At 34.5% G+C, this 16,006-nt stretch overlaps 1 protein-coding gene across 1 annotated transcript in view; it reads left to right on the top strand.

Moving 5' to 3' along the window:
* The window catches only part of LOC121422555 (polycomb protein suz12-B-like), a 36,572-nt gene that overhangs the window by 14,081 nt on the left and 6,485 nt on the right, over positions 1-16,006 (top strand). The window contains exons 2-8 of the mRNA XM_041617699.1: positions 5,197-5,243; positions 9,862-9,986; positions 10,388-10,437; positions 11,686-11,762; positions 13,272-13,512; positions 13,885-14,126; positions 14,785-15,028. Coding sequence (XP_041473633.1) covers positions 5,197-5,243; positions 9,862-9,986; positions 10,388-10,437; positions 11,686-11,762; positions 13,272-13,512; positions 13,885-14,126; positions 14,785-15,028 — 1,026 coding nt within the window. The remainder of the gene's footprint in view (positions 1-5,196; positions 5,244-9,861; positions 9,987-10,387; positions 10,438-11,685; positions 11,763-13,271; positions 13,513-13,884; positions 14,127-14,784; positions 15,029-16,006) is intronic.

A 16,006-nucleotide genomic window follows, 5' to 3' on the forward strand; every position in this document is an offset into this window, starting at 1 on the left:
TCTGAGCTGAAATACGATCACACTGAAGATCGCCAACACAGATAGGCACACGTGGGACAGTGTATTATTATTGCTGGAATAAAGACCCGACGGAAGTGACCAAATCCGCGCTAATTTTGCTTATTTCTCAGCAATTACACAATTTCTTCCAGAATCCTCTGGCACATATTTTTTTATTCATACAAACCGACACTTGGGTGGTCATTATATTAGATTCTGTAAAAGTCATTTTGAGATTGTTACCAGAACTGGAATTTATCTTTAAGCTTGAATGTTGCTATGAATGGGGATTTTTCCAGGGCATCAATTTGAGTGTCCAGGGCTCTAGAGAATTTTGGGAGCTAACTTGCTCCAAGCCCCATGTACGTGTATCCCTGCTCGGTAGTGTGCAAAATTCTATTTACTGTACATGTAGATAAAAATTGACATTCATGTGTGTTTAAATTGATACGGTAGTACCAGTTGGGTTTAAGGGCAGGAAAATTCATATAGCAAAATACTGAAAATTTCATCGAAATCTGATAGCAAATTTATTGAATCTTAAAGTTTAGCAATATACATGTACATGTATTGTGAAAACAGTATTTTGCATGTCATCTTGAATGGTCGTTAGATGGGCTGATGATGTCACATTCCCACTCTCCTTTTCTATAACATGAAATCATAATCATTTATTTTTTTCATACTTGTGTGAAAGAGGTATGTCTCCCTTGTAATTGAATAAGTTGCAGCAATGGATATCTAATGCACTTAATCAGTAATTAGAATATTTTTGGTACTGGAAGGAAAACATTTGAATAAACCTAATTTGACATACCTGTAATGATTTAATAAAATATGCCAGAACAAGTGGGGATATGACATCAGTTCGTTCACTGAATATTCATGAAGATATGCCTATAACTGTTTCACCAGAATACTGCAAATAAATGCTATAACTTTGTTATTCCTTGTCCGATTTTGATCAAATTCTCAGTGTTTTGTTGGTTTGCTTTTCCTTAATCTGTTCAAATCATATTATTTTCAGCCTGGAGTGCCCCTTTAATAAATACCTGTATATGGGTGTCATCCAGTTTTTTTTTCTTTTGATTCGTTTTTATTCAAATGATCTTGTTATTCTGTTAATGGAAGAATCACATGTACGTTGTACTGTATGAACAACTGGATGTAATCTTTTGTCATTCATTCATGAGATAAATAAAACCTTGAGATTTCTCTTGAAGTACATGTACATTGTACAGTACATGTTGGTTGAGAATTGAAACTCTTCCCACATATACCTTTAGTCCTGTTTGTGAAAACATACAAGTAGATCCTTTTCTAGAGTAATAGTTGACAATGTAATGTAAATACAGTGGGCCTATATATAGATCTTTGATTAAAAATAGAATAGAAATGTAATATTTTTCAAATGGAATTTGAACAGAGCTCTTAAAAATAATTTACTATAAAGTATGAAAGAAATGAAAGAGAGAGTGAGAGAGTAATATCTTGCAGGAAGTATGAATTTGTTGAAAATTAATAAACTGAAAATTCTGCCTTTATAAACTTTATACATTATATGTAGATTTGTTTTGTAAGTTTTTTACAATATTGTTCAAAATTTGTGTAATTTAATGAATCAAGGAAGAGATACATGTATAAAAAAAAAAAAGTATATTTTGCTTCATTGGTTACTTTATTTTGCGAATTTGTGTAATGTGTAGTACTTGTATGTCTTCGTCCAAACTCTAAAATGCATACAGGTACGGTGTACGTCGCATGATCCATCTATTCTGGGATGAATAACATTCCACTTCAGCCAGGCTCGGGATTGAAATTTGTGTTCTGATTTAGTGAAAATTAGAAGCTGATTGAGCACAGTATCATGACTCATGCTATTTGGTACACAGTGATTCATTCTCAGTCATTGCATGAGGATTTCTGGTCTTTTTAAGAAGCATTAAAGAACCCTTAAAGTCACCCCTGTCCCTTCCTGTCCAAAGGGTATTGAAATTATTGGTCAGAATTCAAAGAAAGTAAAGCAACTCCATGTTCTGTACCTGAAAAGTGGCTCAGTAGCACAGCAAGATGTGAAATAAAGATATTTGTAAATAATTATTTTTTTAGGGGGAAGGGGTGGGGCATGGTCTTTGATTATGTTGCCTTAAAGATATATACATGTACTTCCCAAGTGAAAAAAAATTAGTTCATTGATGATTCATATTAAAGTTTTTTTTTTTTTGGGGGGGGGGGCAGTTGAGGCAGCTATAAAACCACCTCATTAGCCTTCCAAAACAATGAATGGGAAGTGCAATCTAAAATGAAGCCTAGTTAGGATACTTTTCTTTTGGGGGGGAGGGTATTTTCTATAATTGCTTAAATATCCCCATCCTTCCAAAGATGGTGATGATGATGATGATGATGATACAAATTATATGTGTATTATCATTATTCTCATATTAATTCATAATTAGTTGTTGTTGTTATTATCATTGTTATTATTAAAGTTGTTGTTGTCATGCTCCTTAGTGAGCTACATGTATAAACTGAGAGAGCTATTTCCTCAGTACATGTACCTGACCAAAACAATGGAAAGAATGGCATGACATTATAAAGGTACATGTACATATACGTGTTATGTGTGTAAAATTTGCTTTGCTTTTTATCATGCAGGGGGGGGCATGGTCATACCGAAAGGTAAAGGTATTTTTGATCTGAAAAACTATTTATCTTTGTGACAACTCTTGAAGAATGAGCAGAGGAAAAGGTCCTCAATAGCTGCCAGAAACAATGTACACTCTAGGAGAAAATGGGAAAACTTTTACTATCAATTTTTATCAATGTAATTCAATTAAAAAATTGTCTTTATTGATAATCAAACATGTTAACAATCATACATGAATAAACAGCAGGAGCTTGAAAAATCATGTTTACAAGTTGGTGTTGGCACAATAGTAAAAACTAAGCCTGAGTCATATCGATTATTTTGAAAACCGGTGTTCGACAGCTTTAATTCGATCGAACATCGATGCATCGAATATTGAAGGCGGGGAAAATTTAGTCTTGTTTTTTTGCTCCTGCGTCGATGCGATGCGCTATGCATGCACTACGCACTGACGGTATGTGCTGGCGTTGGCCGGGTGAGCGTTGCACAAGCAGATGACAGAGCAAAGTTTGTTTGTATTTTTCATGATCACAAACACACAAAAAAAGGCAGGAGACCAATGCAGAATTCTTCCCAAAATATCTTCAACAATGATATTTGCAGATGGCAACATATAAGTTTAAAATGAAACAATAATGAAGACATGAATCGCGCAGAGTCGATCCGAATGATTTTCGGTCAACTAGCATTCGCAGTCCATTCACCAGCCCCATCCGCAGCTCCGTACACTCACTCTCCCGAAACGACAGGCGTGCTTGTCAGCGCCAGCAAACAAGTGCAACCAACAACTTGCCTGAGATTGTGTAGTTGGATCCAAAATGAGCTCCAAATAAATTTATGGGAATAAATACGTAATTTTCTCTGGATGGTCATTTGAATTGCTATTTAATGCTAATATAACGATTGTGAGGAAAGATTGTGGAATATGAGTATGACGATGTTCGAGAGTTAATCCTGAGAATGACAATCCATTTTTTTTTAGACACAATTGAGCATGCGATCGAAATAAATACGAATGTTTCGAATCGAGCCCTAAATTCATCTAAATTATTACGATTTAACAAGATTTTATGGTCATACTAAGAATACTGACGATGTCAGCAATGTTATGTTCATATGGAAGAATTAATACTGGCATTATTTCTATTGTTATTCCATCTCTGGACGTCTCCTCCAAGCTCTGAGAAAATAAGCACAATGCGCATGCATGTTCGATGACGTATGACATATTTTCCCCATTCATGAAATCAGAGCCCAAAGTTGGGCACAAACTAGCTTCAAATTAATGGGAAAAAATATCAAGCGAAATTTTCTCTATTTTGTTATGTAAAATGTTATTATATGGTAATATTACGAACTTGAAAAGAGTTTTTGCATGTAGACAATGTTTGAGAATCAACCCTGACGTGATAATTATTTTTTTTTAGACAAGTGCACTAACTCGACTCAAGAAGTCAAGTCGATCGTCATGAGATGTCCACCATTGAAAATTGAAACGAAATACAAACGTTTCACATCAAGCTCTAAATTCATATTAATTAATGATTATCATATGCAAATTATGGTTAAATATTATGATTAAATAATGTTCTGTGGTCATATTAATATTGTTCATGAAAGCAAGATTTATTTTACGTTGATCGCGTCAATTTCCGGCCATTTTCTGGTTTGATTAAAGAACAGTACTGCGCATGCACGATCGATGGCCATGACTTCCATTCATGAATTCATCGTGCATAAATTATCTCGGCATGAGCAGACGAGTAAGACTCGAACTATGATCGAAATAAACTTCAAATTAATGGTGAATAGCATCATAATTACACAATCGGTTTCATTTTGGGGGCAATAGAAATCAAGTAAGTATTAGTAGTCAAGTTGGACATTACTGATTATTTTGATGATTGTGTGAACCAAAAGAATCGGCCGGCCGACGTATTTTTTTATTTCGATGCACCGATTTTGCAAAATCTGCACCAGTGTTCGATGACATCGATCGAACACCGATTTTAAAATCGATTCGACTAGTAAAAACTGTAGTAAAATGCATTAAAAAGGCTATACATTTAAAATTTAATACAATTTAGATAAAGCATAAAAGGCAACGAAAGAATGAATGAATGTAACATGATAATGGCAGACTTGAAGGAGAGGAGACTGACACTTATTTAAATGACAAAAATAATTGTATGGTGGGGTGGGGATGACCATTGTGCATTGCATTTCCTAGTAGGCACACTCATCTTTTCTTGAGTATGTCAACCAAAAAAGGCAATGGACTGTTTTTTGAAGAGGGTGATGTTTAGTCAAGCCATGTAAAAATTAACTTGTCAAGCTGAGGATGGGATGAGGGAAGATAGATCTGTACAAAAGAAACAGGATATCCATCCAGAAACTCACCAACTTTTTTTGCACAACCTGTATAAATATGAATTACATGTTCTGTTGATTGTGAAAAAGATATAATGAAATGTTATAATCTTTGCAATTCCCATAATAATCCTATTCATGTAGTTGCACTATAATATTTTTCTCTTTTCACTTTTCAGAACCAACTCAAATCTACCGTTTTCTTGCTGCAAGGCACAAGATATCAGTAAGTAGCTGGATTTTATGTGCTTTATCATGAATATGATTACAAAATTTATTGTAGATGTATAGTGTAGAAATAGAGAATGAAATGTTGATAAATCCGAAGACTATTATGAAATATATTTGTGTCAGTTTGTGGGACATATAGTGGTCATATGAGTAATTGTGATTTTTGTACATCAAAGTAAGAAACTTCAGTGTAGTATTCATACATGTACATGTGTAGGCAACTGACTTCATGTTTTACATACGTAGGCCAGACTATTCAAATAAAAATTGTAATGCTCTGATTGGTTAAAATTTTCATAGCCTCAACATGTTTATCAATATCCACTTGAAGGCGAAGTTCACCCTGAAAAGCAGAAAAAAAATATAGAAAAATTTTGGTAGAGGTTGGATGAAAATTCATTAGAGGATAACAGAATTATGAATTTTGTAAGTTTAGATTTTGTGAAGTAACAAGACTAGCACTTTCTCTATGTGTCGTGAAATATACCTCTGCAAAAATTGCATTTTTCAAAAAGTTAACTGTTTTATTTGTGCATTGGTGTATTGTTGACACATTACCCCATCTATGGGAAAAAATATTTGATTTATGCATTATGTTCCATTATTATCTCTTGTTTATACATGCAACATTGATTTGTAAAATTATGAAATAGATTTTGAATAATCTTTACATTTTTTTTGAAATACACATTTACCCTAAAGGCACTAGTATTCAACCCGTTTGAAGAGTTTCCTCAAATATATAGAATTATGGAATCCAAGAGCAAATGCTTGTTATTCTTTTTGCATTTATTTTTTCTTCAACCCGTCAAATGTGTGCGCGGGCGATCGAATTATACGGCGATGGTTTTTAGCACTAGTATTCAACCAGTCGGAACTAGTATTCAATCTAGCGATTAAAGATGGCCCTGTCTCTCAATCTGCCCTTGTCCCATCTGACTATGGACTAGACCATTTGAGATGAGACCAAACAGGGAATTAGTCAAAGCCAGAGACTTTACAGATCTAGATCTAGTTTAGCAATCTAAACCATTTTAAAATTCACTATCTACATATATCATCACTAGGTTGAATACAAGTGCAATTCAGTGCAAAAGGTCATCGCCACATAATTCGATCCTCCGCGCATACAGTCGACAGATCGATAAAAAAAATACCGACAAAAGATTACCTTGGAAATAACAAAGGTATGACATTAAGATAAATTCCCTATTTCTAAATATTTGGGGGAATTTGTCCAAATCTTTGAATTATGCCAGGTTGAATACTAGTGCCATACGGCATTCCTTGCTTGTTGTGAATAACTGGAAATTCACATACATTGTACAGAAGATTGACTAGACAAGGAATATTGTTGTTTTTACGAAGCCTGTACTATATTGAAAATTTTAAGTACAATTTCACCAAAGTGTGTCCTTGACACCTTGTTCAGGGCTAAAACATGGATTTATGGAATTTATAATGGGTCTTTTTCAGTTTCTGGGTCATTCCATCTGGATTCACCCAGTGGTTGCACCCGACCGTCTCAGAATTTGTTGTAATTTGGTATACATGTACATAAAATTCACCATGGCCCAAGCACAAAACAAAAAAAATTAGTCCAATCGGTCCGTCGGTTCTCGCGCTACGGCCCGTCCTTTTCTCCTTGTTTTGACAAAAATGGGCGTGACCTTCAACTTTCAATGGCCACTGCGTTGTTACGTGTTGACCAATTTTCATGAAAGTGGTACAATTTGATAGGAAATTCAAAGAGGAATCCAAAACATGCATCGAATAATGTATTGGAGCAATTTATAAGGTCATGATCTTTGACCTTAACTTTGACCTTGAGTTTGACCCCGGACAAATAATTTTTTAACTTGATTTTCGTGTATGTTAATTATTGGTATGATATTGACAAAATATGTTAAAATCAATGATGATATTTTATTTCTTCACCTTTATAAACTCTTCCAAAGATACCATGAAATTTCACTCTAGTCCCACACACTGATATTCATGTTAGTAAAGTGTTTACCAGTTACATGATTTCTTCCAATCTTAAGTTACAGTATGCAAGCACATGAAAAGAAATTAAGCTTAATCAGTTCACAAATAAAAGATTAAACCTTTATGCTCATGAATAGGTATCTGTTTAGGCATTTTGATGTTCATCAATATATATTCATTTTGATGTTCGGCAATATATATCATATATATTCATGGTAGTAAAGTCTTCACTTTTATCATCAAAATATATACATGTATATGTATATGATATATATTGCTGAATCATAAAAGGTTATAAATTGCTCCAATACATTATTCGATGCATGTTTTGGATTCCTCTCTGAATTTCCTATCAAATGGTACCAGTTTCATGAAAATTGGTCAACACGTAACAACGCAGTGGCCATTGAAAGTTGAAGGTCACGCCCATTTTTGTCAAAACAAGGAGAAAAGGACGGGCCGTAGCGCGAGAACCGACGGACCGATTGGACTAATTTTTTTTGTTTTGTGCTTGGGCCATGGTGAATTTTATGTATACCAAATTACAACGAATTCTGAGACGGTCGGGTGCAAAATTGCACATTCATTGGGTGAATTGGCATGGAATGACCCTTCTTTCTTTGATAATTTGATGCAAGAAAAAAAAAGACTACTTCGTTAGCACAGAATATCCCACAAACTGACAAAAATGAATATGGGCAAGAGTTTAACAATGGAGACTCCTATAAATAGTAATCAAATTCCCACTGTTAGCCTTGAATAAAAAAAACAAAACAAGAAAGCGCTTGAACAGGAATTGAGCTGTCATGGCTTTTATGTGGAGTATTATTTGTGTCGGCTTATGACTTAAATAATGCATATACTCAATAGAGTTTTACCCTAACTACATGTAGACCAGGCTTCTTTTTTTTTTTGGGGGGGGGGTGAGATCTTGACTGCCGATCGCACATATGTATGATAATAGTGTAGGATGTACTCTACAAGGCTGTTATGGCTGTATGGTTAATTTTCTAAAATAATATATTTTTTTACATGAATTAATTATGCAAATTTTTGGTATATTATAATTTTTTGCTCTAATACACTAACATAAGCTCTTTGAATACTTACATGTATTTTTGGTGTTAATATTCTTTATGCAATTGCTTACAATTAATTACCAATGAAAAAATGTCTGGTTTAATGAATTTCTTCTGACATTTTATTGTTTTATGAATTTCTCATGTATTTCTTTGTTTTTTTACTTTCGTTTTTCTTTGTTTTCTCTCAAATTTATGGCAGATGTTTTTTAGAGCATATTTATGCTAATATCAATTAATTTCAGCCGATGAAAGTAAAAAAATATATATATTTTTATGAATAAGACAAGAAAACTCCATTTACACACAATCACATTTTGGAGCAATTTGGGGTCTGACATGTAATCTAATGTACACGGCTGTAAGGTTAATTGTTCCAAAATATTTAAGATTTTTTTTACTGTATGAATTATGCTGCGTAAACCATACTTTTTGCTCTAATTCACGAATTCAAAATGCTAGAATGCAATTTTTTGTTATGTTTATACATGTATGCTTTATTCCATCGCTAACAATTACCAATGAAAAAAATCCTGGTCTGAAAGTGAATTTCTTACATATTTTATTTTATGAATTTTCTTATGTATTTATTTTTTTCGACCTATTGTTTTTCTTTGTTTTTCCCCCCAAATTTGTAGCAGATCCTTTTTTAATCATAATTATGCTAAAATCAATTAATTCTAGCTGATGAAAGTTAAAGTAGTCATACTATCTTTGTGAATAAGATGAGAAATCTCAATTTACAGTGTACATAAACTTTGTTAACAAATTCACATTTTGGAGCAATTTGGGTCTGACATGCCTTTTTAATATGTACATGTTCTGTTCCATGATTTTCTATCTGCATACTCAGGCATCCAATATTTGGTCTCAAAAGATGCTAAAGACTTCAATGTAAAAAGTCAGCCAGTGGCGTGGTTGAAAAAATTTGTGGTGTTCTGATTTAGTGAAATTTAGAAACTGATTTAGGAGAGTATCATGACTCATACTACATGTATTTGGTACACAGTGATTAATTTTCAGTCATGTCATGAGAATTTGTGCAAAAAAATGTGCATGTTAATACAATTTAATTGGTATTTAGAGGGAACAGATGATTAGGGACAGTGATTTTCCGTTTATCGGTAAATTTAACGGAAATTCTGTTTGGTTCTTATACATGTACTTTTCATGTAAGAATTCATGGAATTCACCTTTGCACAACGGAATTCAGGCATTTGCTGTGTACATTTTCAGTGACAAAACAGAATTTCCATTTTTAGATCAAGTTAAAATGGAATTACAGATTTTCAGAAATGGAAAAGACCATTTTTGAAACGGAAAATCACTGTCTCTAGACGTTAGAACAGATGATCTACATGTATTTTCGGTTCATTTGTTAGTATTACGTACATGTAGAAGGAATGATAGGGTCTACATTTACAGCATCTAGAAATTTACACAAATTCCTGTATGATGTTGGAATGAAAATGGAATTGCCCTCTTGCCTGTAATCTCTTACTGATTTGTGATTTGTGATAAATTCTGAGTTTTTTTTCTAAACAGCCTGTATTTCTGAGACGTACATTGACATACATGCTGAAAAAGAAGCCAGCAAAGAAGAATTTCTCAGTGGATAACCTCTTGGAGATGAAGGAAAATAAGATTAAAGAAGGAAAACAAATACCAAGGTTTGCATATTATTATTTTAGAAATTGCAAAATGATCATATAGAATTCCCTCAGAGGTAGTGTCAATCTGAAGAGTTTGGGTGTTGGCGATTGAGGAGATAATGTATATATTTGTTGAATTTTGTGATGTGATATTTTTCTTTTACTTGATGACTCATTTCTAGCTATGAAACCAGTGTTACTGCTATTGAAATAAAATAATGGTCAATCATGAATAAAATATTCTGCAGTGTAGCACTATCATTTATTGACCTTTATTACCAATATGGAAGTCTTGTCACATTAACAATGTACATGTAGCTTGCACATTTGTACTTCACATTGACATCTTATTTATGCATGCATTTGCATGGTATGTAATTCTATATTGTTAGATTCTCTTTTATTCTGTTTCTTTTCAGCCATAGTGGAAAATATCTAAAATTAACATTCAACCATTTAAATTGGAATGGTAAGTATTCTTTTTTTTCTTCTTCTTCTTCTTTATCTTTTTATATGAATTCTCTTTCTTCCTGCCCTTCTTGTTTCCATCTTTTATTCTTTCATCTATCTTGCCACTTTCTTTCTTCTTGCTTTGTTTAATTTGTACCATGTAGTTTGATGCGATTTTTAATGAGTAATTCATTTTGTTACACAACAATCAAAATGTCATGGCAACATGTATGGAAAGGGAATTCTATCCCATTGGTTAATCCTATGCCATTAGTTGATTCTTTCCCATCGGTCAACTGTCCTACTGGTCAATCCAATTCCAATTGTTCCCATTGGAAGTTTTAGTGTCCATCCTAACAACAAGGTAGTAAAGAAATCAAACAAGTATCATGATTCATACTGAAGATTTCATTAAAGATCAGATGGAAAATAAGAAAGTTAATTGTACATTGTTTCACTATTTGCTTGATTCCACAAAACAGCTACATGTCCATCCTTGTATGCTAATGAGTGAGCCGATGATGTCATACAGACATACACTCTCTAATTCTTTTGTTTTAAGTGTGGTAATAAAGAAGCGTGTCACTTAATATATTCATATATTCATATTGAAAAGCATATTGATGACTTTAATGACATGTTCTTTTAAGAATCAAATCAAGCTTTACATTATTTTTGGAAAAACATTGAAATGAATGGTGTTTCAAATAATGAAACGAGAAAGACGTGTGACAAACATGTAATTTTTCTTTGTTTGTATGTAGGACTGCCAATGAATGTACATTGCAGTTGTGTGAAAATAAACAAAAAATAAAAATGTCATAACTTTCTTGTTTTGGATACTATTTTGATTAAATGTGCAGGTTTTTTTTTGTTTTAATCTGGTTTACTTTTTGTTAGGATGGCCATCACTTTTGAATGAGTGATGTACATGTATATTGGTATATTAGTAACACCTGCATGCAGAATTCCATAAGTCCAGAGCAACAGTTACCCAATCTTGCCTTTTTAGTATTCCTCCTACATGTAGCTAGACTTGACCAAACTACGTCTTGTGTATTAATAATTCGTTTTGAAGGGATGCATCTTTCGTAAAAAAAAAAAGAGCTGTATTCAATCCCCAACCGTTCTATTTTCCATTTGGTATTGATGGAGGTACATGTGCATTTGGTTAGGCTACCCAATCTTATGAATAATGAGAAAGACAAAGTGTGCGTATTGTGTTCCATACGATTCATTATCTCTTTCATTTATATTTCCTTGACAGGAGAAACTTCTCATATGGAGAATAGCAAAGCCACTGTTGACCTTATTCTACTCAAAGTGTGCCACAAAAGAAGAAAGGTATGATTTTGGTCCTTTTTTTTAATAGAAATGGATACAATCCAAACCATGAGGTGACAGTCATGTCAAATTATTGAATGTTGTTTATGTATTAAAGAGGTAACAATGCATAAATTATTGCCTTCAGTCACTCCAATGTTCACATTGTACAATATTTCAGATTTTTTGCAGGACATTTTTCTACCTGATATGAGAGTATCCATTGGACAGTGTGAGATACCTAAAAATCCCACCGCTGCCACCATTTATTTATCTTTTGATAGCTACGAGATAACGATACCAAGTAGTTTCTTCGGAAACTCCAGGGCCCTTGTCTTACATAGAGTTACGGTTGATCCAATCACCTTTAACTATATGGAAATCCAACAATGTCATAATTTTTTTCCCGGGAGATTTGCATGATTTCCTTAGTAAACAAAGAAATGCACATTGAATTCTCGAGAACTCAATGAAGATATTATTATACATCTAGAAAATATTTTGAACAAACATGCATTTTAGATGTTGACTTTGCTGGCTTTCCATAGTTGTGGAATTGTGGTTGATCGGATCAATTATAACTATTTGTAAAACGGGGCCCAGGGGTCACACTGTACAATATTCCTTATTGATTTCACATTATTTTGCAGAACATTTGTAATTCTGAGAGTACTGCACCCAACCCTGGTGAAGTAAATGGGTACCTGGTAGGAATTTATTCCTTGAAATGCAGCGCGCGTAAGAACTGCTCTGCTATAGCCATGGTAATTATGCTGCATTACTGTAGAGCGCTCTGATACTTCAGATAAAGTAAGTTTTAAGCGCTATATATTAAAGCAAGTGTAATTGTTATTATTCTTTGAGATAGTTATAAATCCCAGTGCTGCCATCAATTTATTTTCTGATTGGACAGAGAAAACAAAACCAATTTTTTCATGTAGTCACTTTTTCCTTTTTAATATTTTTTCCCCAAAATTATTTGGTTATTTGTTTGCCGTCACCTGTGCCTCAGAGGCGGAAAGCGAACTGAATCACTGACCTGCAGGTCTTTCCCCCTGATATAACTAATTGGGAGTGCAGGTGGACCACTACACCAGGGTTTCCGCCTACCGGGTACTCTTTTACGAATATTGCAGTGGATTTTTAACTTGCAAAGGTGGTGACTCTCCTCTCCATGGGGCCTCTATTAAACGTCTTGCATGTATCCAAGGGGCGTAGTGTTTTCCATTGTAACATACCCTGCATGTATGGAACAGGGGAAAGATATTTACACACAACGCATGCTTCAGTCAACCGCCCTGGGTGGATGCGAACCCATGACCTTGGTTCGACAGGCAGATGCTTTACCGACTGAGTCAACTTTGTGGAACATTTGTCTATCACAAAGGTTTCCCATGGACAATGTGAGATACTTATAAATCCCACCGCTGCCACCAATTATTCATCTTGGATGACAATATTCTGGCTTACCTTCAGTCATTCCAATAGCCACATTTGGTAATTTTCATTATTATTGTTATATCTTTGAAGGACATTTGTCTACCTGTCATGAGGGTATCTCTTGGGCAATGCGAGATTCCTATAAATCCCACTGCTGCCACCATTAATTCATCTTCACAATCTAAAGAGATGACAATACCAAGTGGTTCGTTCACCCATTCCAATGGTCACACCGTACGCTCCTACAGACTCCTGATACAGGTCTCCTGTCCCTCAGTACCAAGTCTGCCAAACGGTAGTCTTTGTAATGGAGATGTGGACTCAGATTCAGGTAAGAAATAGTGAAGGTTTACTCTGGTAAAGAGGAGTTCTGAAACAAACTGATGTTATGTTTGTTTTCGTAGCATTGATTAATTCTAAAGTCCTCACTTCTTTGGAGTTTTAGATTTATATTATACTGCAATGAAAATTTCCCAAACTGAAAATGCTGTGAACGTTAGAGTAAAATTCCTTTAAATAAATTTTTTAAAAAGATATAGGATTAAGAATTTGATGAATATTTGAATTGTCTTTAAATGATGAATGTAAAATAGGAAAAAAAAACCTACATGTAGCATTCCCATGAATGTGTGGATTAAAGTTAATGTTGACAGTAAGCAAACTCCTGATGTAACTATGAAAAGGTCTCTCTTTATATTTTTAGATGGCCAGCAAGCCAAGCGGAGGAAAGTGATGACAAGATTAAAAGACAAGGATATGTCACCATCTCAGCCATCCCAGTTCTATGAAGATGAACACATAGCTTCCTTTACCTCTGAGTTAGTGGTTGTTGATAAACAGAACCGCTGTCAGCTCCTAGATGGCAGCTATGAGCTCACACTACAGGAAGTCCAAACAAAGAGCAAATATCAGAGTGCATCATGGGAAACGATATCAGATGGAAAGGTTAGTTTGGTCAGGGTCTTTGATACTAGACTTCTCTTATAGACTCATCCTTATTTTCCATTTTCTGATATTGAAAACCAAAAGTGGGTATCGTTGCACCAGCGTATCCAGCATCAACTATGACAAAGAAATGTATGGACCCATGCACAAGCATAATAGATTCACTATTGTTATTCACTATTCACTGTTGGGATACTTGAAATGCTTTGTAGCATCTGATGCTGGATACATGCCTGGTTTGGCTTTCTGGCAACAGATTGCCAATGAGTGACGGACCTATTGGTAGTATTGTCTTGTATGCACAGAAAGGTCAGTCTGGAGCTATTATTGGCAGTCTTTCATAAAATTTTATGGAAGTGTCTTGGTCAAGGCAGGATTTTTGTCATTTTGATGTAAATTATTTTATGATGAAGGTCAACTTTAGTAGGGTGTCCAATTGTTGAAAAACTGTTACATCTAGAATTTTTTATGGTACATTAACATACATGTATATGCAAAAGCATGAAATTTAGGACATATTTCATGTTCATTTACTGAGCAAATCCTTGGTGCATCTTCAGTTCAAATGTGAAATTAAGTGTACATGTCCTCGCTTTCCACCATGGTAACTGTATCTGTGCCTTGTGAACATTTTTTCGATGCCACATTGACATTGCAGCCAGTAGGTCCATTTGAAGTACCAGACCTGAGTCCAAGGCTCAACTTCAATCTTTCATGGCATACTACGACGACGACAACAACAACAGGGGATTCCCCAGAGAAGCCTGGTAGGTCACCTGAGAGGTCATCTCGATCAGCTGCAAACCTTACCTCATCACCTGACCATTCACATTCCATTCATACTACAACCAATGCACCCGATACAGCCAAGCATAGTGCCTTGATCAACGGACAAGAAACAGGTTTGAGTGCTTCCTTTGAATTCTTGTAATCAATGCATAAAACAGGGTCCCTGTGCCCTTTGCACCACTTTAAGTAAAATAATGTTGATAGTTGACTTTGTGCGTTGATCATCAAACGCATAATGTCACAGTTGACGCATAATGTTGTAGCTTTTCTACTAACACATAGCGTCACAAGTCTTAATGCATAATGTCGCTGCGGTATTTTCTTCAGGACTCAAGTAACAGATAAGATGTAAGATATCTTTTTCACTCAGTAATTTGTTTAAGTTCTGTCATTTGAGCGTTTTGAAAAAGCGAATACCGTTGCGACATTATGTGTTAAGACTTGCAACGTCATGCGATAGTAGAAAAGCCTTGACTGTGACATTATGCATGGGATGATCAACACATAATGTCAATTCCTGTGGCATTATGCGTTAGTGTGACTTCATGCGTTGCTGTGACATTATTGGTTTTAACAATCCCTTTTCCCCTGCATCTGATGTCAGAAGGGGGACTGAATATTAAGACTATCAATTATGCGCATTGTCTTCTGATAGGAAGCCCACTGCATGACTGACCACCTCGAGATAGGTTCCTCCTAATATTACCAAATCTGTCTCATCTATTCCGGTAGAAATTTACATTTGTCCTCATTATGAATAGGAAACACATTACAGCATTGAGCATGTTTCTTAAAAATTAAATTGAATTCAGTTCAATTCAATATTTATTCAGTTCCAGTAATACATAAAATATCATGCAAATACGTCTGAACATGATTAATAAAATTTAGTGATTAACAGTGTGAAATATATTAAGATTATAAAGGAAGGAAGCTTTTTTCTTTGCATTTTGATATTAATTCAATAATTTAAACAAATTTAGCTGTAAGATGGCGAAAATTGGATTATTTGCCAAACATGGTGATAAGCTTTGATAGTTAAATTGTTTTGTCTGGGTGAGATGGATCTTCATAGCCTGTTGGATGCTTGC

This window comes from Lytechinus variegatus, chromosome 10 (genome assembly GCF_018143015.1).
Source record: "Lytechinus variegatus isolate NC3 chromosome 10, Lvar_3.0, whole genome shotgun sequence".
Taxonomy (NCBI): Eukaryota; Metazoa; Echinodermata; class Echinoidea; order Temnopleuroida; family Toxopneustidae; genus Lytechinus; species Lytechinus variegatus.